At 54.1% G+C, this 24,436-nt stretch overlaps 3 protein-coding genes across 3 annotated transcripts; 2 read left to right on the top strand and 1 right to left on the bottom strand.

Moving 5' to 3' along the window:
• Positions 1-7,524: 7,524 nt before the first annotated feature.
• Positions 7,525-10,582, top strand: LOC34621747 (26S proteasome regulatory subunit 7A). The gene is made up of 8 exons (XM_022734941.2): positions 7,525-7,635; positions 7,849-8,219; positions 8,418-8,499; positions 8,677-8,915; positions 9,118-9,284; positions 9,599-9,744; positions 9,997-10,155; positions 10,487-10,582. Exons 1-8 carry the CDS (start codon positions 7,525-7,527, stop codon positions 10,580-10,582), a joined length of 1,371 nt encoding a protein of 456 aa, XP_022591737.2.
• Positions 10,583-11,254: 672 nt separating this feature from the next.
• On the top strand, positions 11,255-18,183 carry LOC34621748 (mRNA cleavage and polyadenylation factor clp1). The gene is made up of 9 exons (XM_026337254.1): positions 11,255-11,455; positions 12,843-13,124; positions 13,693-13,977; positions 14,477-14,581; positions 14,974-15,083; positions 15,402-15,532; positions 15,731-15,937; positions 16,209-16,498; positions 18,061-18,183. The coding sequence occupies exons 1-9, from the start codon at positions 11,255-11,257 to the stop codon at positions 18,181-18,183; spliced, it is 1,734 nt and encodes a 577-aa protein (XP_026193039.1).
• A 1,957-nt stretch (positions 18,184-20,140) lies between these two features.
• LOC34621749 lies at positions 20,141-22,439 on the bottom strand. The gene is made up of 2 exons (XM_026337253.1): positions 21,693-22,439; positions 20,141-20,266 (listed from the first exon to the last, which is right to left on the bottom strand). Exons 1-2 carry the CDS (start codon positions 22,437-22,439, stop codon positions 20,141-20,143), a joined length of 873 nt encoding a protein of 290 aa, XP_026193038.1.
• Between the last annotated feature and the right edge of the window lie 1,997 nt (positions 22,440-24,436).

Raw genomic sequence — 24,436 nt, 5'->3', positions numbered from 1 at the left:
GGGGCCCTTGTCGCCTTTGAAGGAAAGGAGAAAGGTATTGTGGAAAGAGGCCTCTTACTGCCATTGCAGGGAAAAGGAATGAGACCGAAAGATGCAAGAAGAGGATGAAAGGGCCCCTATGCGACACTGGAGCGACGGTAGGGTGAAAAGGAAAGAGAAGAAGCAAGCCTAGGATTAAGGATTGCCCTCATCAGCACTAAACTTTTGGTATAGGGTCCAGAAGACTCTCAAAAAGAGCAAAATGTGCTCAAAGAAACAAAATATCCCGCAGCGCACCCTCCTCCCGTGCTGTGATGGGGTGTGATTGGGGTGTATATACACCGTGGGTGGTTGCTTTCCTCACCCAAACTCATAAATTCTGTTTTAAAACGACTTTTCCTGCATGCATGAATGAGAATCTGATCAAAAAAAGGGGAGGAAACAACATTTTCCTCGTCTTGCCCCCATCCGTTTCCCCATGCCCTTGTTCTTCCGGTCGCATCCCATTCATCTGTCCCGCAAGGGCTCATAGGTTATGTGGCCTAGTGAGCTACCATCATGTTTCTCGTATAAAACAAGAATCGTTAGATTTAAGCAATTATTTAGTATGTTTTGTGCGCTTCCGCTAGTTGGCTGCCGTTGCTCCTTACTACTGGAAAGGATCGCGGGGAGGGGTGTACTAAATACCAGGTAAGGCAGCCATAGACGGCTACCCCTTAAACCACTTTGCATCTAGTTAAATCAGAAAAGGTATGCGATTGCAATGGGCATCACCATATTTTGTTTTATGTATCACGGGCAGCTTTGTCATGGAAGGATCTATGCAGCTGCCTGGAGTTAAGCTACTGTAGCGCTCCACAAGGAGTCCTTAGAGATACCTAGTCTTGAATGCGAAGCAATGCGTACTAGAAAGCAGTAAGGTATTCTCCAAAGATCTTTGCCTGCATTCAGCGTGCAGAGTTCCTACATCAAAGGAAAGGCACACCCAGCCTGCTGTAAAAGTTTGGTTGCATTTCGGGATTTCGTAAGGGAACACTTTATTCCACACTCAATACAAACTGAATGTAAAGCTATTGAGCGTTTCCAAGTAGTACTGCCTTCTTGTCATCCCAGCGCCCCTCACTTGCGACATCAGGGGAGAGGGGCAGCTAGGTCCTGTGTAGCTGCATCCTTTTAGCGCTTCGAGCACTTTCAAGCAGTTCTACAGAACGACTAGGGCACACGACATTGCGTAGTCTTTTACTGAGTTAGCAGTACTCTCCTATAAACGTAATATACAAGAAGACAAATCAATTAGTCAATTCTGTGCTATTTCTTGGTGAAATATTACCAGTTTAATATAAGGTGTGTAAGTGTAGCTCAGACCGTTCCATCTTCCCCCCCAATTCAAAATGTGCCCTTGCATTCCGTGCCTATCAGTCAAGAGCATTTGCGTGCAAGACAGGGGAATAGATCCCTACCCTCGGACTGAGACAAACGCAAAAACAATACAAATAAGGGAGAAAATTGCATCCAGTGAAGGAGTGAAATGCAGGGGGGAAAAGCCATGCACACTAGCCAACGACGGACGAGGTACCAGACCAACACGACTCTAGCGCTAATAGCTTGCTGTTATCGGAGCGCTAAATTGTGTGAACTCCCGCTAAAAGCAATAGGCAGCGTAGTATATTGGGGTTAAAGTACATAGAAGTTCAGCGCTGCCTCCCCGCCTTGTGGAGCAGTCTCTGCATGTAGATACGGCTGGTGCATGCAGCATGATTGCTTTCAATGCCCCAAGAGAAACAGAAGGAAAAGTGCACACACAAGATCACTGAGAGTGCCTGCACACAAATCTGTGTGCACAGCACATGTAATACTAATAGCCGGTACCCTCTCAGGCAGTACCCACAGATGAAGGTAGCTATTTCAGCTAGGGCATGCGCTGAAGGCAAATTTATAAAAAAGCGAAGAATGCCGTCCATGTCGATCAGCGCTGTTGAACCAGAGAGAACCGCGAAAATTCTTGAACAAGAAATGAAGCCAACAACTGCTCCTCCGTCAGCCATTATGTCAACGTTGCCTGCTCCAGTTCACTAAAAACTCTCGTCAATTGTGCCTTTCCAGCTCAACAGCTCTGGAGTTCAGCAATTTTGTGGCTCACTGTGGATCCTTCGCCTTCAATTACGTCACTTCCCTGCGCTCTAAAGTCCGCAAAAGAATCGGGGAGTGTTGTAGGAAGCCCAAATTGACAGTGCTGTGACACCTCCAACATTGAAGTAAATCGATAGAGTGAGCAAAACTCATTGATTTTAAGAGCATTGAGAGTCATCTTAGCCCCCTGACCGTCATCCGCCTTCGTCTGGTCACCTTCCGGTGCACCTCGCAAAGCCCGCCGATTCACCTGAAGCAAATATCTAGGCTCGAAAACACATCCACCGCCGGTTGGCCTAATTCCCTTCTTGTCTCTCTCGAACTTTGTGCGTGCATTCACGTGCATTGACCAGTTGTTCTGGAAAGCCCTCCATCGTTAGGGATGGATGCTAACCCTGGAGCATTAGGTCCAGGCCGGAATGAAAAAGGGGTTCCTCAAGGTTCCTTGGTGTAGACCAGGGATGCGCGAGAGCAACAAGAACATTACTACTCTGTTATGTTGTGAGCGCGCTCAGTAGCAGAAAGATTTTAAGGCAAGCAATTGGTTTTTGTGATCACGGGTGGTTAATACTGCAGAAGTCCGTGGTTAGTGCGTTCTGCCTGTCCATTGCCTCAGCCTGCTTAGGAGTGATCATATTGTGGCCAATGTGCAGGCGGGTCATATAGGCACGGCAGAAAGCACCAGCAAATTTCCGACCCTTATCTGTGATGATATTCCTGGGAAGTTCGTGGAGCTTTAGTCATGAGCTGAGGCTGATTGAGTGACTTTGTGAGCTGTGACAAAGCTGGATCAAGGGGTCCAATGGCCAATACCGCTGACTCCGCCAACTAGCCGTACGTAGTCCTGATCACTGGTCTACGGCAGTCGATCAGTTAATACTCAGATCCGACCAGCGTATTGCTAATCTAGTCTCCCCAGTGCCATTTTGCGCAAATTCGCGATCGTCTTTTTCCTGGCGGAGTGAAATCAGCTGCATTTTGAACCACAGAAGGCCATCCTAACATGGCAATGTTAATGCCTTTTGTTATGCTAGATTCTGGGAATAGTTGCGGATGAATGGGTATCCAAAGCATGTGCTTCACGATCATTCGGTAGAAACGATCAATCTTTATAGACAAACGCGGTCGGGCTGCGCAACGTGGACCGCTGTGGCGTCGCGAGAGCGCGTCGGTGACCACATGGTAATGCCCATAAGATGCTTTGCTATAAAGTCATATTAGGGAAGACGCTCAAGCTAGTGAACAACTTTAATGCTACTAAAGTCGTCGACACTCCTTGTAAGATAGGTTAAAGGCGTATGGTTGATTTCTCGACCACACCATATAGGGTTCTCTTTACTGCCTTGGATGCCGTTGCTCGGTTTCATTAGAGCAGTGAAAACTACAAGCAAACATGTGATGTTCCGAAGAGCCCGCATCCGTTGGGAAGAAGCAACTCACACCACTATGCCACTGGCACCGGTTGTCAGAAAACAATATTTCTCATAACGGAGCAGCGCGAGTACCCGAGGAGTAGTAGGCCCACAAAAAGCGTCCTTACCGTGCAAAATCGAAGTCTTTTGTCCTGATTGTAGACTGCAGATGCTTGAAATAAACCTTTAAGGGAGTGACTACTCGGGCAAGTGTAGAAGTGAACTTTCAATACATACGGCACAAGCCCGCAGTTCCGCAGCATCCATGCTTACTCGCAAGGGTGAGACAAACGTGCTTGCTTCGTTAGCCAAAGATGCCTCATATTCCACAGCTGAATAGCACGCTGTAGGTGCTGTGGATGATCCTGCACATTTGAGCTGGATACTAAAGCGTCAGCCCTCTAGAAAGCCATACAACCCTTCTTGCTCAGTTGTACTGATTCCCCATCAACCTAACGTCACAGTTCCGCGTGGCATTGGCATGTCCAAACGGCATATGGGTGAACGTGAGGCTAAAACGCTGCTTTTGTGCCTGTCATCTGGATGAATGGGGACTTGTAAGATTTCTGCAGAGTCAAATGGGGAATAGCCTGTTGCATGTCTATTTTATTAATTTATTCGCCAGTAGGATACATAAGAGACTTGTTTTTCGCAGCGATCTTGTTATGGGGCTTGAAGTTAGCCGACAAGCGCCACCTTCCGTCTTTTTTAGCAACCCTTACCGGGCTTTACCGAAAGCAGATTGTCAATTTCTGCTCTTTGCCTTTCAAACATATCGTCCGCCTACCGCTCGATCTCCTCGTCGTGCTGTGGATGCTCATGATACAGCGAACCACAGTTAACCAGTGACCGTGGGACTAACTCAACACGGTGCGAGAAGGAAAGAGCAGGTAGTCATCCTGCTGACAACTAGCAATTATTTAGCACATCCGCCAACTCTACCTTCATAGTTGCCGATTCTTGCTGTTTCTCGGCTAAAACCTCAAGCTACGTGCCTTAACAAAGAGTCGCTTGCAGAACCAGTGAACGGAAAGCATGCTCAGGAGTGTCTCGTACTGCAGTGCTGAGCTATCTGCATGAGACTGCCTCATCTTGTTGAGCTGCCCATTCTGTCCAGCTCACTATCATTTCATATGAACGTTGTCAAGGAGACTGGAAGGCGCTTTTTCGTAGCGGTTCCCCGCACACCAACCTTCAAAGCGAGCAGCTGTGGCCACATTCGCGTATTCCATCAGCTCATTTGCGGCATACCTGGGATTACGTCGTGGTGCACGGAATCATCATTGAAGTGACGAACCACGCTTACAGACACAGACCTCTAGCTTAAATTTTCATCTAATTATTACATCCTTGCCAATAATTTCGTGCTTGCCCCCGCCAGCAAGCCTGAGTCACAGGGAATGAGCTGACGAGTGGACAGGCATATTGTACTTTTGCGTGTCTGCTGGAATGTAGGATCCACTTTGACCGATGCGAAGTAAACTTAATGATTCTTGCTCACAATATAAACTTTTAAAAGGGGGAGATAACCTGTTATGGGTCCCCAACTACGGTTTCTTCTCTGTAGCCCACCACACCGCTTTACAGGATATGCGGGCGGCTTTCCGTTTACCCGATGCATCAGTTCTGCCCTCCGAGCAGCTAACTTTTGCTGGGATTAGGTCCCGATGTTTTAAGCTGTCTGAATTTTTGCATGCGTCACTAGTTCCGGGATATAGACGCAATCTCAGATAACGAATTCAGGAGTGTTGCTGGAGAGGCTCCCTGTGGCAGCCTGAGAACGCAAGCTCCCTGAGGCCCTCCTTTCTCGTATTTCTTGGGGTGTAGGACGAAGCCAGTTGACACCCAGATGTTCATAGGTTTTGAACTTCGATTGGGTTCTTTCTCTGCAGTCGATGACGCAGGATTTGCCTTCATTTGCCCCTTCAACCTCAGGCAGACCATCATGTGGAAGCCCCGCGATTATCTGTTCGATCAAGCAGTCGCTGCCCATCCAGCGGCCCCAATCGGTGACACTTCAGATAAACCAGAGCTTACAAAAAAAGCAGGTACTAAGTGTACGCTGTGGCTTCACGAGCCTAAGCTCCATATTTCTCCGTATGTGGATTCACTGATGGACTCCTCTACTTAGGCTGAATCAATTCCCCCAAAGCATTCTAACGAGATTAGACTTGCCTTGAGCCGAAAAATTAGGGCTTGAATGGAGACTTGAAAGGTAATGATCATCAAAATCGCATAACTGATCCGCCTTTATAGTTGTTTCGCCCTCCAATAGGCACGTGGTAAAACACACGCATTTCTCTTTATCTGAGGTTACAATGCCGAATGCCTCTCCAACCGGCTGACAAAATGCTTAAGGACTTGCCCATCTCTGTGGTCTTCAAAATTTTTCGGTCTACGGGACATAGACGTACCTACAAACTATCGGCTTACAATTCATGCTTGTTTACCACCTATGAAGCTGTGCTCACGTCAGCTTGCAGGCTGCCTTCTGCCGCCCAACAGGAGTTGTAAAACCGTAAACATTATTGGTCGTAGGGAGTTTACCTTGTCTATATCACTGCGAAAGGAAATCGGATTACTGAATTATCAGTTGGAGTGATAGAAGGCAGACAAATGTTGTAGTTAACCCGGACATTCCGCTGCATCCACAGGCGGTGGACGAGAAGAAAAACGGCATCGAACCATGCGGTGCTACCAGCTGAGACTGTATTTAAAAGGTCTTTCTAGGGAGGCACTTAACTCCAGATTTAGTACAAACATGAAGGCCAGTGAGTGCTTTCCAGAAGAAGTCCCCCTTTTCCTCGGCACGCTCCTCCAGATTTCCAACATGAGAGAGCAGGGACCGCTAGCCGCACCCTCTAATTACTCCGAGTAACGGCATCCAGTTGCGCATAGCAACTGGCGCACATGCACAGGACGTTGCGCCCCTTGGAATGAGCTACCACTACTCTGCAAAAACTAATAAGGGCGAAGGTGCACACAGCTTATTCGGCTGCTTGGTAATATCTGGCTGAGCATGCTTATTGTGCTATGGTAGGAAGTGTTTTGGTGTAGCTGAGCCCGCAACAGCAAACAGATGCCCTCCTGAGCTGTCTGCGCCACTTCTGAAGACGTAGTTCTGTCAGTAGTCGCTGAGGAGGTGCTTCAGGGACTGTTCCAGCACCTAGTGGTGTGAGGTGTGCGTACAGCTGAGGCCATTCTAACTGTGACAGTTTTTCGTTCTGGAAGGGGCATGGCAGCTACTGGTACTACAGCAAGTGTGGCGGGCCTACGTCTGGAGATTCCAGCCGTAGAATATACCAGCAAATCTTTTGCCTATTACGCGTACCTTGACCGTCCAAAACGCGGGGAAGCTAAACTTTTACTAGTCTGAAATGGCTTGAATAGTAGGGGCTGTAGAGCTTCTCGCCGAGGCTGCTGCGGAGGCTGCTGCAGCCACTGGGCTGCAGCAGCCTCCGCAGCAGCCTCAGCAGCAGTGAATTGGCTGTCTTTAAATACGTATTAGAAATACCAACCGAGCAGGCAAACCAGCTGGAGGGAAGCGCAGTAAAGGGTTCTTATTCGACTCGACCTCTTCATTATCCCAGGTGGCCTTCCCGCTTCGCGCCTCCCTCACCTGCCCCTGGGGGGCCGCCGTTGCCCTCTCTTGTACGTCTATTGACAGTAGCCACACATAAAGAGGCTTCAGTTTTGGGGGGGGGGGGCAGAGACTGCGAGCAGGTGTCGCACAGGAGGCAGCTCCTTAGTGAAGACTGTTCTTGCAGCAGCAGCATCGGTTCTCCTGGAGGGAAGTAGCTGCAGCAGCGGCCTGGGGGCATGCCTCTGGGTGGTGTAACACTTCTGCTACGCAGGGTTCCTCTGACTGGGGGAGGAGGGAAGAGCGAGACTGCTTGCGCTGCTTGGATCTTGTTCAGCAGACAAGTCTACAGGCGGCTCCTTGTCTATCTCTGCCTCTCTCGCAGCGATTGCTGTGCGTGTCGCTACTGCAGGGTGATTGAAGATGGCGAACTCTGAAGCCTCGCGGCCAAAAGCGGCTTCAGCAGAAAAGGAGGACAGCGCGCCTGCCCCTCCCCCCCTAGATGCTGCAGATATCGATATCCTGAAGTCATACGTATGGCTGCTGCCTCTGAATGCTGCTGCCTCTGAATGCTGCTGCCTCTGAATGCTGCTGCCTCTGAATTGCAGCAAGGTCCTTCAGCGGGGGGTAGGCGCGTGTAAGCGCCAAAAAGCTGCCCGTGAGCGGCAGCTCTTGTTTCTGCGTTGCTGCGACTGCTGGTCTCCTCTGCTGCTGCCACTGTCGCTGCTGCGCATGTTGTTGCCACAGGGATTGAGTCCTTACACTGCGAGCACCAAGAAGGTGGAAAACGACATCAAACAGCAGGCACAGCGCATTGCGAAGCTGTGTGGCGTGAGAGAAAGCGACACTGGTCTCTGCCCGCCCTCTCAGTGGGATCTTGCAGCAGACAAGAGACTGATGCAGGAGCAGCCCTTGCAGGTTGCTCGCTGCACTAAAATTATTCCGCCTTGTGGAGCATCGGGGAGTGGACCGTCCCAGAGTGCTTCTAGGAGTGGCATGACAGGGGATGTCGATGACGAGCCCAAGTACATCATCAACGTCAAGCAGATCGCAAAATTCGTCGTTGGATTGGGGGAGAAGGTTGCCGCCATGGATATTGAGGAAGGCATGCGAGTCGGGTAAGAAAGGGGGGAGGGGGGATCTGCGATAAATGGCCTTTTGCAGACGGGGTATCTTCGAGGTTGAGGGGTGGACGGGGTTGTGTGTGCTGCCCTCCAAAACACGCAGCCTGTTTGAACTGCAGCGGCGTGGAATTTAGGATTGCTCGTAGAGCTGCTGCTTGCGATGCGTTTTTGCATGCATGCGTAAACACACAGGGTCGATCGGAACAAGTACAAGATTCAGATTCCCCTCCCGCCCAAGATTGATCCGACGGTTGTGATGATGACGGTGGAGGAGGTACGCTATATGAGCAGTGCTTTTTCTCGCCTAGAGGCAGGCCCTTCGGGCGACACTTGAGAGCGAGGAAATTCGCTCTTTGCGCAGAGGGAGGGAGGGAAGTGTGTGTGTGCGAAGGAGACGGGTCGCTGACTGGCGCAAGGGCGGGGGGTGGCTTGTCTTGCGTGCTGTCTATAGAAGCCAGACGTGACGTACAGCGACGTCGGCGGTGCGAAGGAGCAGCTCGAGCAGTTGCGTGAAGTGCTCGAGCTTCCTTTGCTTCACCCTGAGCGGTTCTTGTCGCTGGGCATTGATCCCCCCAAGGGTGTGCTGCTGTACGGCCCCCCTGGCACTGGCAAGACCCTTACAGCAAGGGCAGTTGCCAATAGGACAGACGCCTGCTTCATTTGTGTAATTGGATCAGAACTTGTGCAGAAGTATGTGAGAACGAGGAGCCGTTTTCCGCCGGATAGATAGAAAACACAGCCAGACTCCTGGAGGGCCCTTATGCGCCGCTCGCTCGCTCTGTTGTGTTGTTGTTCGTCTCCTTCTCCTCCTGTGGGCGTCTGGTGCCTAAATTCTTCGCCTGAGCCTCGCGTGTTTTCCGTCTTCTGGCCTCTTCCTTTCCCCTCTCTGCAGGTATGTGGGAGAGGGCGCGCGCATGGTGCGCGAGCTGTTCGAGATGGCACGAAGTCGCCGGGCTTGCATCCTCTTTATAGACGAGATTGATGCGATTGGCGGCAGCAGAGGGTCTGAGGGCGAATCAGGAGGTCACGGAGATCACGAAGTACAGCGAACCATGCTGGGTAGGCAGAGCGTCTGGAGGCGATCCTAGACACCTGCCGCGTGCCTTGCGACGCGTAGAGCTTTTCCTTAGGGGAAACCGCTAGAAGAGAGTCCCTTGCTGCTTCTGGGAGCTGTGCGGGAGATACGTCGTGGCATGCATAGAGTGAGGGGGGAATGTAGCGCTCGGAGGGGCTTCTACGGGTGCTGGCGTGTTGCTCCCCGTGGTCACCCACTGCAACTTCGCCGCTCCCTTTCTTAGCGGTAGCCATCAGATGCCTGCTGTTGGACGGCGCCTTTCTGCCTGGGGCCTGTGTTTTGCGGATTTTTCCCTCAGAGATTGTCAATCAGCTCGATGGTTTCGAGGCACGAGGAAACGTGAAAGTTCTCATGGCGACGAACAGACCAGACACCCTAGATCCCGCCCTTCTACGCCCAGGCCGACTCGACCGGAAAATCGAGTTTGGGCTTCCAGACCTCGAAGTGAGTAAGGGGCTTGAGTGCATGTGTGTGTTTATTGCTTGTCTGGTGCTGCGTGGCTGCTGCTGCTGGGTTGCTGCAGTGTTGTGGCCTCCCCTGTAGCCTCAGCTGCGGCTGCAGCTCTAGCTGCTTTAGGGCTTGCAGCGTATGTCCCCGTATCCGGTAGGCGCAAGCCGCAGCCTTTCCCGTTGGGCAATCACCAAGATGAATTAGCCACCTCCTCCTGCCCGGTGCACTGAGATTCTTTTTCCTCAGGGCCGCACCCACATCCTGCGCATTCACGCCAAAACTCTCAGCGTAGACAGAAACATCAGATACGAGCTGCTCGCGCGGCTCTGCCCTAACAGCACGGGCGCAGATCTCCGCTCTGTCTGCACGGAGGCGGGCATCCTCGCAATAAGGGCCAGGAAAAAGGTAGGCTGCACAGGGTGCCTCCGACAGAGCATGGAGGTCTCCCCTCTTCTGACGCGTCTGCATGAGCCCGTGCTTGCGGAGCTCCTTTCTTATTAGCGTGGAGGCGATCAGGCCTTTCAAGGACTATTAGCTGCTGTGTTTTGAGGGGAGCCTTTTGTCGAGCGTCGGTCGGGCGGCTCATGCGTTTCCAGCAGCAATCGATGGTGGCCCCACAGCGAAATAAATACAGATGCACCTTGGAATTTCTAGCCAGTTTTTATTCTCGGCAACGCGTGAGTTCGGTTCGTCTGTGTGCATGTGTGTGTGGGTGTGTGATTTTTTGGGGGAACAGAGCATTTCAGAGAAGGACTTCATTGAGGCGATTAACCGCGTGATCAAAGGGTACAAGAAGTTTAGCGCTACTGCCAAGTACATGGTCTACAACTAGGCGAGGCAACAGCCCCCTTGGCGCGGCACACAGAAGTATAAAAGGCGGTTTCCGCTGCATGGGCATTTTCATGGAGAGCTGCGTTCCTCATTGACCATCAGAAGAGTCCTATTTGGGGTGTGTAACGCAGCCGTGGGTGTACTGCTTCATGTGATGCGAGTTCACGTTCCTGGAGCCCTTAGGGCATTTTATATTAGGAAAGCTCCAAGAGTTTCATGCCGCTGCGTCATGGATGATATATTTTGCGATTTTCTCTCCACCTTACTTCCCCCTTCGTGGGAATCTGAGTCCATGTCTTGATGGCTGTGGGGGCTCACCATGGTGCCCGCTCATCCTTCCCTGGGGGCCCTTTTGGGCGTAGCCGTCGGCGCCGAAAATCCCCAAGGGGCCCCGCCGCAGCACGAGTGCCTCCATATTTAGGACTGCAGCGCCGCAGGAGTGTGATTTGCCGTGTACCTCAAATCGAGTCGCAGCCAGAAAGCGAAACACAGGGGCTTAGGAAGCAGTAGTGTGACTGGGCTACGAAGGCGCGGAGGGGGGGGCGCTAAGGCGCGCAACAACGAGTCACTGAGACAGAACTTTTGTACAAACCCCCTTCAAACAACCGGAAAGGACGGGCAGCAGCAACGCCGCAGACAGAACAACGAAGGGCTAAGCTGTTAGCACAGAGCGATGCGCTGCAAGCCAAGGCAAGGCGTACCAGGGCGACAGGCCCGCAACCAACACAGCCGAGATAAAAGCTTAAAGTGTGCCAAGAAGCATCATAGAACGTGCAAAGGCACAGAGTGCAGCACAGCAGAAGTGTCGCGAAACGCAAAAGGGGGCGGTGCAGCTTTGGGGGAAGTTGCTAGCGATACCGATATAGAGCCAAATGCGATATAAGAGTGCCAATAACACGAAAGAAAAATAACAAAGACCGACTGCCAGGATACAGTCGTGCTGTGCCCCATCCAGAGAGCTTGCCGCACGCAGAAGCGGCAACACGACCGTATAATCGGGGTCCAAGGCCAACAGCTCTGCTCCACTCTAGCTCGCATGTGCATAGTGGGGCTTTTTTTGGCAGGGTAGTACACCGGTACTCCCATATCGTGCAGACTGACTGTGTGTATGGGTGTGTGTATGTGCGTGTCTATGTGTGTGTGTGCGTGTGTCTCTCTCTATCTATATATGTCTATGTATATGTGTTTATATGTGCGTATGTGTATGTTTCCCTTCGCTGCTTTATCCAGCACTCGTCAATCCTGTGGGCTCGTGTATCTGAGGCCCCTCTCTCTATTGTTTGTAGGAGCGGGGCAACTGGGGATGCGGAGGTGTCAGCGCTGCGCAACAGAGCATGTGCTATGCTGGTATCCGCAGTAGGTTAGGCATGCCTTTGCACTGCCATAGGCCCCCAGCTCTTTGTACCACCTGATGACTGCGGGCGTCACAAACGAGCCTCAGCCACAACGTCGACGCAGATGCACAGCTGGCTCCTCCCGCTTCCCTCCAGAATAATGACTCGGGGAAAACGTGAATGGATCAGTAAACATGCGCATATCAATGCTTGCATGCACAGCAAGAGGACTCTCGGCGAGGGTCGGTACTCAGCGGCGACGGCGACCCTCTTCGCGGGGGGCGGGGGGAGGGGCCTGTTCCTCTTTTTCCGTCGAGAGTTTAGATTTTTCCCAGGAAATCATGACAAACAAAGCAGACAAGCCATTATTTTAGGCGCAATACAGAAACCCAACATGGACCAGGGCCCGCCACCCCCCCTCCCTCTAGAAGACCGGGGGGGAGGCGGGGGCCCCTCTCGTGCGTACCCGGCGGCGGGGGGCCCCTCCCCAGCAGAGGCATCCCAGAGGGGGCCCTCATTACCCAGGCCTTCTCCTTGAAAAAGCGCGCATTTCTGAACAGCACTCGTTTCCCCTGACTCTCTGCGCAGGGAGGCTCTACTGTAGAGTGCCTCCGGCTAACCCTTCGCCAGTACACGGTGGTCCCCTTTAAGTACAACCCTGCATATCTCCCCTTCGCTGCACTGCGCTCAGTCGTGAAAGCGCAGCGTCTCGAGGGCCCTCGCTCCCGCGAAGGGCCTCCCCTCCTCTGAGCCCGGCGGGGCCCCTCTGGGCCTTTTCCGGGTACAGAACCCGGTAGACCCCTGGGTACCAGGAGCCCTCGAGGAAGGGGCCCCCCCCTCCAGGCTTCCCTTCCTTCGCTATAGAGAGAGAGAGAGAGAGCGCCCCTCACAATGGCGGATATCCAGCAGCAGCAGCAGCTGTGGCAGGGAGCGTCGGGGGCCCCCGTCCCGCCTGCCCGCTCAGCAGCGGCGCATGCAGGGGAAGGCGGGTGCTACGTGTGGGGGGGCCCCCCGGTAACCGCGTCTGCCCCGAATTCCGGCTCAGGTGTCTCTACGGGGCCCACCGGAGTCGATAGCCTGAGCAGCAGGCGAGCCGTACGGCTAATTACGCTCAGACCAATGCGGGAGCTGCGGGTGCTCCTCCCTGAGCCCCCTGAACAAGAGCAGGGGGAAGGAGTTTTCGACGAGAGACACACAGTGGCAGTCAAGGTATGTGTGTGTTGCGTGTGTTTCCCGATTAAAAGGCCCCTCAGGACGAGAAGGGACTAAATAGGGCCTCCTGGGGCCCCTTTTCAAAATTTTCCCTTCAAACGCTCCTGCGAGGAGGTGTACCTACCGGGCTGGGTAGCGCCCCTCAGGGGAAGTCTCGTCTTTTGTTGCGCAGCAAAGCAATTCGACTCGCCACATTACGATCACACCAAGCTTCTCCTACGACTTAGCGCTCTGTTGCTGAATCTCTCTCTCTCTTTTCTCGCTCTTTTCTCGCTCTCTTTTCTCTCTCTCTCTCTCTCGCTCTCTCGCTCTCTCTCTCTATTTTCTCGCTCTCTCTCTCTATTTTCTCGCTCTCTCTCTTTTCTCTCTATCTCTCTCTTTTCTCTCTCTTTTCTCGCACTCTTTTCTCTCTCTCTCTTTTCTCTCTATCTCTCTCTCTTTTCTCTCTCTTTTGTCGCTCTTTCTCGCTCTCTTTTCTCGCTCTCTGTTCTCTCACTTTTCTCTCTCTCTCTCTGCACGCGTGTGCACTTTGCCGCTGCTCTGTTGTTTTTTCTGCCTGCTTCAGCTGCTTGGATCTGGAGGTGTGGACCGCGGCGGTCCTCGGGGGCTCCGCATCGGCGGCAGCAGTGCAGCAGCAGCAGCAGCAGGAGGCGCCGTAACAGTTTCGGGGATTTCTGGAGCTGCTGCATCAGCGTCAGCAGCAGGCACGGGCGGGGCAGCAGCTGGCACTGCGGAGATATTCGGATGCGAACTGCTGCCCGAAGTAGAAGTCTCTCTCCCCCCCGCTGCTCGTCTTGCCGTCTTCTCCTGGGGGGGCTGCACGCTGCAGATCAGAGGTCAAGTACACCAGGTGGGCAAGGTGCTCTGCGGTCAGGCGTTATATCTATGCATATATAATGTATATGTGAATATCTGTATGTGTGTATATGTCTATATGTGCTTACATATCTATATGTATAGTATACAACTATGTGTGTAGAAATATATATGTATATGTATATCTATATGTATATCTATATGTATATATATATGTATAAATATATCTATATCGGTATATATATATATATGTTGGGCGCGTCATATTGGATGCTGCTGCTACACATTCGCCTGCTGTTGAGAGAAAGCCTGCAAGCAGCAACAGCTGGTCAAACAAAAGCAGCCCTGTCCTTGTGTCATCGGCAGGGGAGGTCTGTGCTATCGCGACTGCTCTCTTTGGCATTGCAAGGGGGGCATTGGTATGCACATGCACCACATAGCAGCTGGTTACTCTACTACGTAAATCTGTGTGGCTCTGCAGCTCACAGGGCCCCCTCCGTATGCATGCCTGCTCTTTGTCGTTCGTTTTTTAGGAATACGAGGCTGGCGACAGAGCCATGAGCTTCATCTGCAACTTAGCAGCTGCCCTCAATGAAAGACGCCGCGCGGCTGCAGCTCAGCAGACCGTAGGACCGCGAGTAAGCAGCTGGCAGCCGCTTCCGAAAGCTGACATCATTCAGACTGAGAGGCAGAGGAGGGTACCTGCCCTTCGCTTGGACGCTCACACTTTCTCCGGGGTTCCTTGACTCGACTTGACATTAGCTAGCGATCGCATGCTGTGTCGATTCGACTCACACTGCTAGTTAGGGAGGGGACCTTTTGGTGCTGTATGATTGGCGGCAAAGAGCAGGCTTAGCTGAGTGGATGCCAAGGCAGGGGGAACTGCAGCAGCCCACGCGCATGCAGATAGAAACAAGGGGGCCTTTACTTCGGGAAGAAATTTTGGGGAGCAGTGTGAGCCGGTGGACGTCGAACGGCATGGGTGTGAGCTTCCTTCTCTCTCGTGCGTTCTTCTGCTCCAATACTGCAGGTGCTGGTGACGGGGAGTGGTGGCAGTGGGAAGAGCAGCGTCTGTCAAATTCTCTGCAACTATGCCCTCCGAGAGGGATGGACTCCGGCTTTTGTGGAGCTTGATGCGAGGTAAGTGAGAAGGGGAGACGGTAGAAGGCATGCAGCGTTTTGAGTGCTCTTCAAACGATGAGGAGGTGGGGGAGAGAAAGGGGGAAGGCTTTGCGGCGAGGGGCTTCATCGCATGAACGCGGAGGAGCAGCCTTGAGGCAGCAGCACGTGTCTCCTCCTGCATTCCCCCCTTCCGCATGCGCGTGCAACAAGGCTGGCAGCGAAAAGTGCTGACGCGAGCGGGGAGAATTTTTTTGGACGGGCAGTTTTTTGCTAGGGGCATGCGAGCAGCATACATGCCCTCGCGTGGAAAACCTTTGTCATGTGTGCGCTGTGCAGAGGCAGCTGTGACAAGGGCCCTCTGCAGCTGCCTCCGGGGTGTATTGGCAGCTGCGTGTGTCGGTATCTGGATGTCGAAGAACCGGAGGATCCTCTGATCTTTTTTGTTGGCAGTAGCGTCGCTGCTGGAGGCGGGGCGTTTTGTCCGTTGCCTCGGCCTCCTGATGTGCATTTGCCAGACGCAGGAGGAGAAGAGAACGCAGCAGCGAATACTGCAGCAGCAAATACTGCAGCAGCAAACGCTGCAGCAGCAACACACGCAGGAGCAGCAGCAGCGGGGGGGGCAGCAGGGACAGGGGGTGCAGCCGAAGGCGCAGCAGACGGTGCAGGAGCAGCACCAGAAGGCGTGATCGGACCGGGGGATATTTCTTTAGAGCTCTTTCCCTGGCTGTGCAGCTGTCTTAGCGCCGCTTTGCATGCAGCGTTTGCTCATTCGCTGCTGCAGCATTCTGAAGCCGCCGCTACAGGAGACCCTGCTGAACTTGACGATACCGCCGCTTGCAACGAGACGCATGCGCCTTCCCTAGCAGCCTCAGGTGAGAAGAGGCCACGTTCCCCCCTGAAATGCCTCCCCCGCGCGTAGGCACCACTCACGTAGGCACCACTCACGTAGGCACTCAAGCTGCGCAGAAGGTGCGTAGAAAAAGCGCGCTGGTAGGCGTCTAGGGCATTTTTCCTGCCGCCCCTCGGTGGAGAGTCCGAAGAGATGCAGTCTATTCCCCCTCCTCAGCGACGTCGTCGTGGCACATGTGCCCACGCTATGCCACCAATAGTACGGCTCGCCTGAGTTGCTGGGCTTGCATGCAGGCTTGATTGCCAACGCTCCGCAACAGGCATCGCTGCAGCAGCTGCAACAACTCGTAGAGCTCTTCGGGTTCGATGTGGTGGTCGTGCTGGATCACCCCTCTCTCTGCCACGACCTCGCGGGAATCTACGATCACGTCCTTCCCGACACTGCGGAGGAGGCAGCGGCGCAGCTGCAGGGCCTGCAGCAGCAGCAGCAGCTGCGACTGCAGCAGCTAGGCGCGGCAGCAGTTCCCCCGCAACCCCAGAGAGTCGAGGTTGTTCCTCTGCCGAAGCTCGAAGGCACAGTTGCAGTGAGGCACCCTTGCCTCTCATCAGGCTTTTGCCGAAGAAGAAGATCCTGCGCACTGTCCTTCTTCCACGCGTTTGTTTGAAGCGCATCCCGAGCGACCTTCGTCGGCGTGGCTTTGGCTCTTGCCTCTGGCAGGTGGATTCAACTGTATCCTGCGACTGCACTGCGGCTGCTGCCTCATGTCTCTGCTGCAGCCCGACGCTGCACGAATTCGCGTCCTACGCCGCCTCTGGTTGCGCCGCTACTTCTTCGGGGCCTCTCCTCAGTCGATGCCTCCCCAAACCCTACGGCTGCCTCTTAGCCAGTGCAAGCTGCTGCAGCTCAGGCAGAAGGCAGCACTGCCCCTCTCAGCCCTGCCAGCAGGTAAACGCAAGTCAGGGAGGCATATCACCTCCGTACCATGCACACGCTTTTCGTGGTGCAAAATACGGTCCGGCGTCCTCATGCACCTACTACCAAAGCTGCCGAGAACTCTGGGTGTTGGTTCATCCATGGGAAGGCGGGAGCCAGGACTGGCCATAGACAGCGATCTGTGGCTAGCCAGGACTGGCCATAGACGGCGGTGTTTAGCTAGCCAGGACTGGCCATGGACAGCGAGCTGTAGCTAGCCAGGACTGGCCATGGACAGCGAGCTGTAGCTAGCCAGGACTGGCCCTAGACGGCGGTGTCTAGCTAGCCAGGACTGGCCCTAGACGGCGATCTGTAGCTAGCCAGGACTGGCCCTAGACGGCGGTCTCTAGCTAGCCAGGACTGGCCCTAGACGGCGATCTGTAGCTAGCCAGGACTGGCCCTAGACGGCGATCTGTAGCTAGCCAGGACTGGCCCTAGACGGCGGTGTCTAGCTAGCCAGGACTGGCCCTAGACGGCGATCTGTAGCTAGCCAGGACTGGCCCTAGACGGCGAGCTGTGGCTAGCCAGGACTGGCCAATCGCCACCAGGGCCCTTTCAGGTCCAGGTGGCTCTGTCTCGTGATCGATGCGCGTGTCAGTATCCTCGTTCGCACTACCCACTGCTGCAGCTGTTGTGTGTGTGTCCACTTGTTTTCCTGGTGTTCTCAGACAGCCAAGCAGCAGAGACCTCTCGGCTGCAGTGGGAACCGTTTAGAGGCCTCCCCAGTTCGCTGCTAAATTCACTTTTGGCTGTACCCGCGACGAGAGATCTCCGGGGGCTGCCGTGGACAAGCGTCGCCTTTTTCGCGCATGTCTGCAGCGTAGAGGTGAGCAAACAGACACTCAATCGTGTTGTTCCCCCTCCTGGATGCAAATAAGAAAGGCCGCTTCCACCTTGGTTCGCTCCTCTCTGAGACATCCAACTCTCTTGGGGCTGGCTGCTACACTCTAAGGGCGGGACCTTTGAACACCGCCTGCATGCATTCAAACCGCATGGTCTAACCCCTGGCGCCTTCCTTCTCCCGTAGCTAAGAGGCGGCACGGCCATTCCACAATGTGAGGGCCGCTTTTCCCAGTTGAGAACTGGCCCCGCAGCTGATGCACGATGATTTGCGATGATAGATCTATCTCCTCCTCTTGGCTGGCTTCTGCGCTTCTCCCCCCGATGCTTCAGGTGGACGGAGACGAACCGGTGCTTCATCTGCGCGTCCCTGGAGGAATGGGAGATGCCTTGGGGGCGCGTTTGCTGCTGGTGCCTCACGACCTTCGTTCTATGAAATGCTTCCTCGATGGCTAGAGAGACACAGCGGCAGCAACTGCCAGTCTGGCTGCAGCTACTGCAAATCTGGAGGCAGCAGCTGTAGTTACGGCAGCAGCAATAGCCAGGACTGCAGTGTTGAGGCCCCGTTGTGCTGGGGACTGGCTGGCGTCTCCAGCAAGTTCAAATGGGGAACCTCAGGCCCTCCTCCCCGTGCATAAATCGCAAACTTCAATTAAGGCTATTGTACACGCAGCGGTAGATATGCATTCGCCTACTCTCTCTCTGGACACATAAATCTCGAGGATCCTTTTAGAAGAGCAGTGCGGCCTCTAGGAGCCTTTTCCCCAAGGACCTCGTATAGATTGGATACTTGCTTGCAGGGTGAACGGCTGTACAAACGACTAATAGAGCAGTGTGTGCAGTGTCTGACACATGGACTGACCGGATGTACGGGGGAAACACTTTAGGCAACCCCTCAGTAGAGTCACGCAAGGCAGTGCACATGCTTTTCGAGACGGCTGGGTAGCCAGGCAGTTGATAGACTCAACGGAGGCCTTAAGGATCATACACGAATAACGTCGCATTAAGGGGGCCCTAACCCTGTGTGAGGCATACTACGCAAGCTCTCAAGGCCCGAACTGCGGGGTGCACGTAAACCACGAGGCCTCAAAGCCCTCGGACGCACCTCCGAAAGGAGAGGTCGCTGCCGCTGGCGCTGGCGTTGCTGCTGCAGTCCAGTCGCGGCACTTTGGGATAATGAGCTGCTCCAGGTGAAGCCCATAGCTTTCTCGACGCCAAAGGCCTCTATGAACGCATTACTGAATGACTGCCTTGGCCTTGGACCAGGGCTTTCTTGCGGCTGCCCTGTGGCTGCGGAGGCCTCCCTTTGCAGTCCTCCTGGAAAAGCGACACTCGCGGCGCTGACGCACTCCCGCTGTCTCAAGGGGCCTGCCGTGAGGACTAAGGAACTCGCCTCCAGAAGCCCTGAGAGGCTTTCTATGTTATTGCTGGTACTGCTTCTAGTTTGCGCGCTTTGGGTGACAAGGGGATCATCCCCCTTGCCCCGAAGAGACGCCTGCACACTAAGAGGAGAGTTGCTGCACTCAGAGAGGCTCCCAGGAACGTCTCCCTGGAAATGAAGCGCTCGCAATGTCAGCAGGGGGGTCCCTGTGGCCCTCCGGCGAGTGGTCCTTGCCTTCCTATTGAGGGAAAGAGCCTTGTAGTAAAGCCTGAGTACACATAGGGGCGACAACTCGGCCTGGGGAGCTTTAATTTGGGCTAGCATTAATAACGACTCCCCCAGATGTGCCATATATATATATATATGGAAGATGAAAGGCAGGCAGCCAACGGTCCCCAGAGGCAAGCGCACTCTGCTGCACGCTCTCGGGGGGCAGGCAGGAGGCGATTCGAGGCAGCTTCACAAGGGGACGGCGAAGAACTACCGGCCTCGCTCTGCATGTCGTGCTGCGTCTCCTTCTCCTGACAACGCGCGTGTGGCCGCTGCTGCTGGGCCTTGTGCGCAGCTGGCTGGTGCCCCAACGCGTGCTGAGGGTGCCTTATCATCGGCCCCAGCAGACAGTCGTGCTGCACGCCCCCTATCATTGCGCTGCAGCACACGGCTCCACACCCGTAGAGGCGCACAAACGGCAAGGCTGGTTCAAGTCAGAAATTTTCCCGGCAGCCCCCAGGAGGGATACGCAGATGCGACGCAGCGGCAAACACGAGGACGCTGGTTTCAAGCCATCGTCGGCCTCCTCATCATTCAACGCCTTACTTTGCAACGCGCTGTTCCTTTGCTGCCACTTGCGATCCTTGGCCTCCAATGCCAGAAGCAGACGTGCTGGCTTCTGCACGCTGTTTTTGCCGCAGGGATGCACAGTACGGGTGCTGCGTTTCTGGCTGTAGGCTCTGCAACAGTGAAGGTCCTTGGCTTACATGCTGCTGCCTCTGTACTGTGTGCATGCTGAGCGCTCGCTTAGAGAAGGGGAGCTCATCGTAAGGCAAGGGGGGGCCCTGTACTATGGTCTGCTGCTGTGGTCTCCACTGCTGGCCCCACTTCTCTCCCTGTACCAACTGCCGCCGACGCTTCGTGTCTTTCTGCCCCCAGCAGGACGGTCTGAGAGACTCACGGGCATGACAGCATGCAACGCCAGTAACCGAGCAACAGTGGATGAAGGCAGACGAGGGCAGGCATTACTGCCGTTCACGTCCTTCGACAACCGCTTCATAGATCCACTTACTGTGATGTGTAAGTGTGTTCACTGCTAGGGAAGGCTTTCAGGTCTCCAAGGGCTTTGGTGTTGACGCTGCCTGTCCGCTGCCTGCTTTGACGGTGCTGCTGTGTGTCCTGTTGATGCGCCAGCGCATGCAGCTCCTTTTGCTGCAGCAGCAGGCCTGGCAACACCTGCAGCTGCTGTCTGGAATGATCATGCGCAGTCCGCACTTCGCTTGATCCACGCTGTCCTTCCTGCCTCTCTTGGTGCTCCTGGGAATATGCCGAATCGACAGACTCGCTAGGATTATTCCTGAGCGTTGTTGGCTTGGTGGCGAATTGTTCAAAGGCCCCTTGAAGCTGTCCTGGGCTTTCACTTCTCTTGAGAAGCTTGGGGTTTTCTCGAGGGTGTAGCAGCGATTGTTGTTCCTGGTGGTGTTGCTGCTGATTCTGGGACTGCGTGGAAAGTGTGTGAACAGCTCTCGAGAGTTGGCACCCCTGAGCTGTAACGCTAGTGTGGGGTAAAGGGGATTCTTGCGTATCTAATTGCTCCTTCGAGGCCTCTACTTGCTTAGGAGACCCTAGGAGTCCTCTTGCGGGGCAGTGCAAAGTCTGCTGTTGAGTAGAAGTGCCCACCCGTCGGAGGCTCTCGAAGGAGGCAGCTCCAGTCCATGGGGTCGTCGGCAGCAGACACTCAGGCGTTTGATCCTGCGCTGATTTCGCGAGAGAGGAAGGCGGCTCTTCTTGTTGCGCGTGCGGCTGCTCTAGCCTTGGCGGCTGCAGATCTTCTTGCTGCTGCGGCTGTTGCCAGACGTCTGTGCGTTGAAATAAGCCGTATCCGAGGCTTTTCCTGATGGTCCGAGTGAAAGCTTCCGGGAGTCTGAGGGAACGAAAAAGAGGCGGAACTCCGTAGCTGGAGGTCCAGAGCATATGTGGAGGGAGAGAGGAGATCTCAGGGAGTGTGACGAGGGGCAGCTCCCGATGTCTGCTCTCAACCTCCTCCAGCACCAAGTCGATCTCCAGCTGGAGTTCCCGTGCTGCTAGCCGGCCGCTCCGCAGCAACCGTCGTGTGCGATGCCCGCGAAACGCCGCCTACAAACAAAAGGGAGATGCTTTGAGAGACGCTGGAGAGAGTGGTGGGCAGGGCACACAGACACGAAGACGGACCAACAGCGAGACAGCAAGCTATTCACGACGATATACAGAGACTGGGGAAGACTGTAATGAGCGACGCCTCAAGAACAGCTTTCTCGGTGTGTTTCCGCATAAGAGGGCCCCCAAGGCTTGAGCCCTTCAAGAGCAAGTTATCTAGCAGGTGCTTCGTGAGCACCTGTATCTTCGTGGCATAAAGATGCTTTTCCTTGTCGCAGGGCAACCTCAGACCCCTTTTCCGCAGTTGCTGCCTTGTGATGCCTCCTCGCCAGATGGCTTGCAGCTTCTCCAGGCGGCATCTATAGACTTTATTTTGTGGCAACAGGAACACCCTCAAGGCGCGCTGCACCCTGAAAGCCTTCCTCGCCGCGTACCCCCTCCAGGCTGCTGCAATTGCCGTTACTGCCCCAGATGAGAGGGCCTTAAGGTTTGCTGCGTGTTGCTGCAGCTGCTGGAGGGCCCCTCTGGCCAGCCGCTGTCGAGCTGACGAATGCCAACACTCCAAGGCGGCAGCCAGTTGCCTTGCTGCGTGCTGTACACGTAGCTCCCTCATAGTTTGCTTTGCAAGGGCCCTCAAGCAGCTGCTCCTCCAGGTGCGCTGCAGCAGCGCAGCAGCCTGGTGCCGTCTCTGTGCGGCTGCTGCTGCCTGGAAGGCTTTCTTGAGAAGTGCAAGGCCGTGCCGCTGCAGCGCATCCTTGCTTCTCTCCACCCACTTGTCTAAGAGAGACACCAACAAGAGGGATCGGTGCATTAGCAGCATTCGTTGACGCTGCTCCTTCATGAGCTTTCTCTGCCACTGCGCACAGGAGTCCTCCCAAGCCATATGAGGCTGTTCATACGTCAGCTGATGCAGCTGCATAGAAACTGCCCTGCTGCGTCTGTCCTCAGTTTCCATCTCGCGCCGTTCGGCTCTGCAGTAACACATGGAATGCCAGCTGCCTGTTGTCTTCTCTCTCTTTCACTGCTCTTGTAGTATCTCGCTGGTCTAATCCATCTCAGTACTTAGGTGTTTTTTCCTTCTTTGTGTTTTCTGTGGATGTATCTCGCTTCACTTTTATTGTGTGCGTTGTGTTTCTGCCTGAGGTCTGCGGAGCGGGGAAGGCACTGGCACACGGTGCTATATACTGCCTTGAAGTGGTCATCTTTAGCAGATGTGGAACTCCTCCTGGCGCTGGTGGTGCTAACTACGTTCGACTGCAGATGCTACATGGGATTCCAAGACTTCAAATGTACTAGAGGAAATCTCGGTGTTTTTGTGAAGTTTGTTACTGTGTCCTGTCTTGAGCGATAAACGCAAAGTTGCGCTGCCGCAGTTCTTCTGAATACAGCAGATGCCTCTCTCGCTGCTCCCGGGATCGAGAAAAGAAGCTGTGCCCAAAGGCAGCAACGCAAAAATGCAGCGATGGGCCCAAGCGCAACAACAGCAATGGCAAGTATTGCATCAGCATGGCCGTAGAATTCACACCGTCACTCGTTGTGCAAAGCTTCTCTAGGAGTGTCTCCGCGGGCCGTAACACTAAAAGCTGCACGGGGATTCAACCAACCTGAAGCCAATTGCTATGGCAGTGGCAGTCCGCGGTGCCTCTTCCATATTTCTTTCCCCATGGGTCACTCCTGGACGGCCGTGAGGCTGATACTCGTTATACAATTCACGCCCTGTAACAGCTCCTGTTGCGGCATGCGGCAAAGAGAGAGGCGCCCCTCTTGTTTTCTGAACGCATTCCTCGTCGGGCCTTAGGCGCACATGGACAACTGCCGCTGACGGATTCGCCCAAATATGAGCGTCCGCTGCTCTTCCAGCAGCGACATGTACTGCTGATTGTTCATCTGACACTGTTGTTGGTGAGGCTTTTGAAATAGCTAGAACTGTCACAATGCCGTCATGCCCTGCGGTTGGTGGGCATAGACTCAGCTCTGCATATAGCTGAGACCGGCGTTTCTCCTCCCTTTGTCTGCCTTTCAGCAGCATCTTCCTGTGCTTTTGCTGCATCAACATTAGCTTTGATTCGTGCTCCTGCTGCCGTGCTCTGTCTTCAAGAGCTGCTGCTTTTCTCTGCTGCTCCTTCATTTGGGCATCTTCCTTCAAAGCCAGAAGCGCCCGCTGTAGCCTGTTCATTTCCTCAGTTGCCTGCTGCACCTCCAGTGGCTCCTGTGGGTCTCTTCCCAACATGACAAAATCCCACAGGCCTTCAATATTCTCTGCTACAGTTGGTTCGCAACTCATCTTTGTATGGAGCTGCACTGTCTCTGTAGAGGCCTCCCGATCCATATGAGCCTGTGGATATTCTCTTGGAATCCCGTGATTATCGGCAAAGGCCGATTCTCTTAAATGACTCTCTGGAGTTTCTGCTTCTACGAATCCATCCACAGTTGAAGAGGCATTCCCTTCCCTGTGTGAGCAAACAACTTTGTGCTCGAGGCCTACAGCAGCGGTTCTCTGAGGCTCTAGTTTTCGGTCTTCCAATAGCCCTTCCTCAAGTCGCTCCGCTTCCTGCTGTTGCTGTTGTGCCTCTTGCTCCTGCTGCTCTTGTGAGCTTTGTTGCATCTGTGCCTCAGTTGGGGCTTCTTTAAAATTGTTTTCCAGGAGTCCCCAAGTTGATGCTGCCTGCTGCTGCAGACCTTCCAGTGACTCTCTTAGTTGTAGAGCTATCCCCACTGCCTCTGAAGCTGTGCCTTCTCGGTTTTGGCTCAGCCGCCTTAGCAGACTTTCGTGCAGATCGTCATATGCACCTTCTTTTTGCGTCCCGTCGTCGGCCACACCGTTTCCGTGGTAGAGGGAGTCCTTAGAATCAAATGGCCTAGATAGTGCGAAGTCGCAGGCGACATGAGAAGCACTGTAGCCTCTTTCTGCATCCCCTTCGGAGTCACCATCATCCGATAGCCTACTGACAAAGGAGTTCCCTGTTTCCGAGGTCTCCCAGG

Source organism: Cyclospora cayetanensis, unplaced genomic scaffold (genome assembly GCF_002999335.1).
Source record: "Cyclospora cayetanensis isolate NF1_C8 unplaced genomic scaffold, CcayRef3 CcayRef3_contig_171, whole genome shotgun sequence".
In the NCBI taxonomy this organism is placed as follows: domain Eukaryota; phylum Apicomplexa; class Conoidasida; order Eucoccidiorida; family Eimeriidae; genus Cyclospora; species Cyclospora cayetanensis.
The sequence above is the reverse complement of the archived record's forward strand: the minus strand, read 5'-3'. Positions and strand labels throughout refer to the sequence as shown.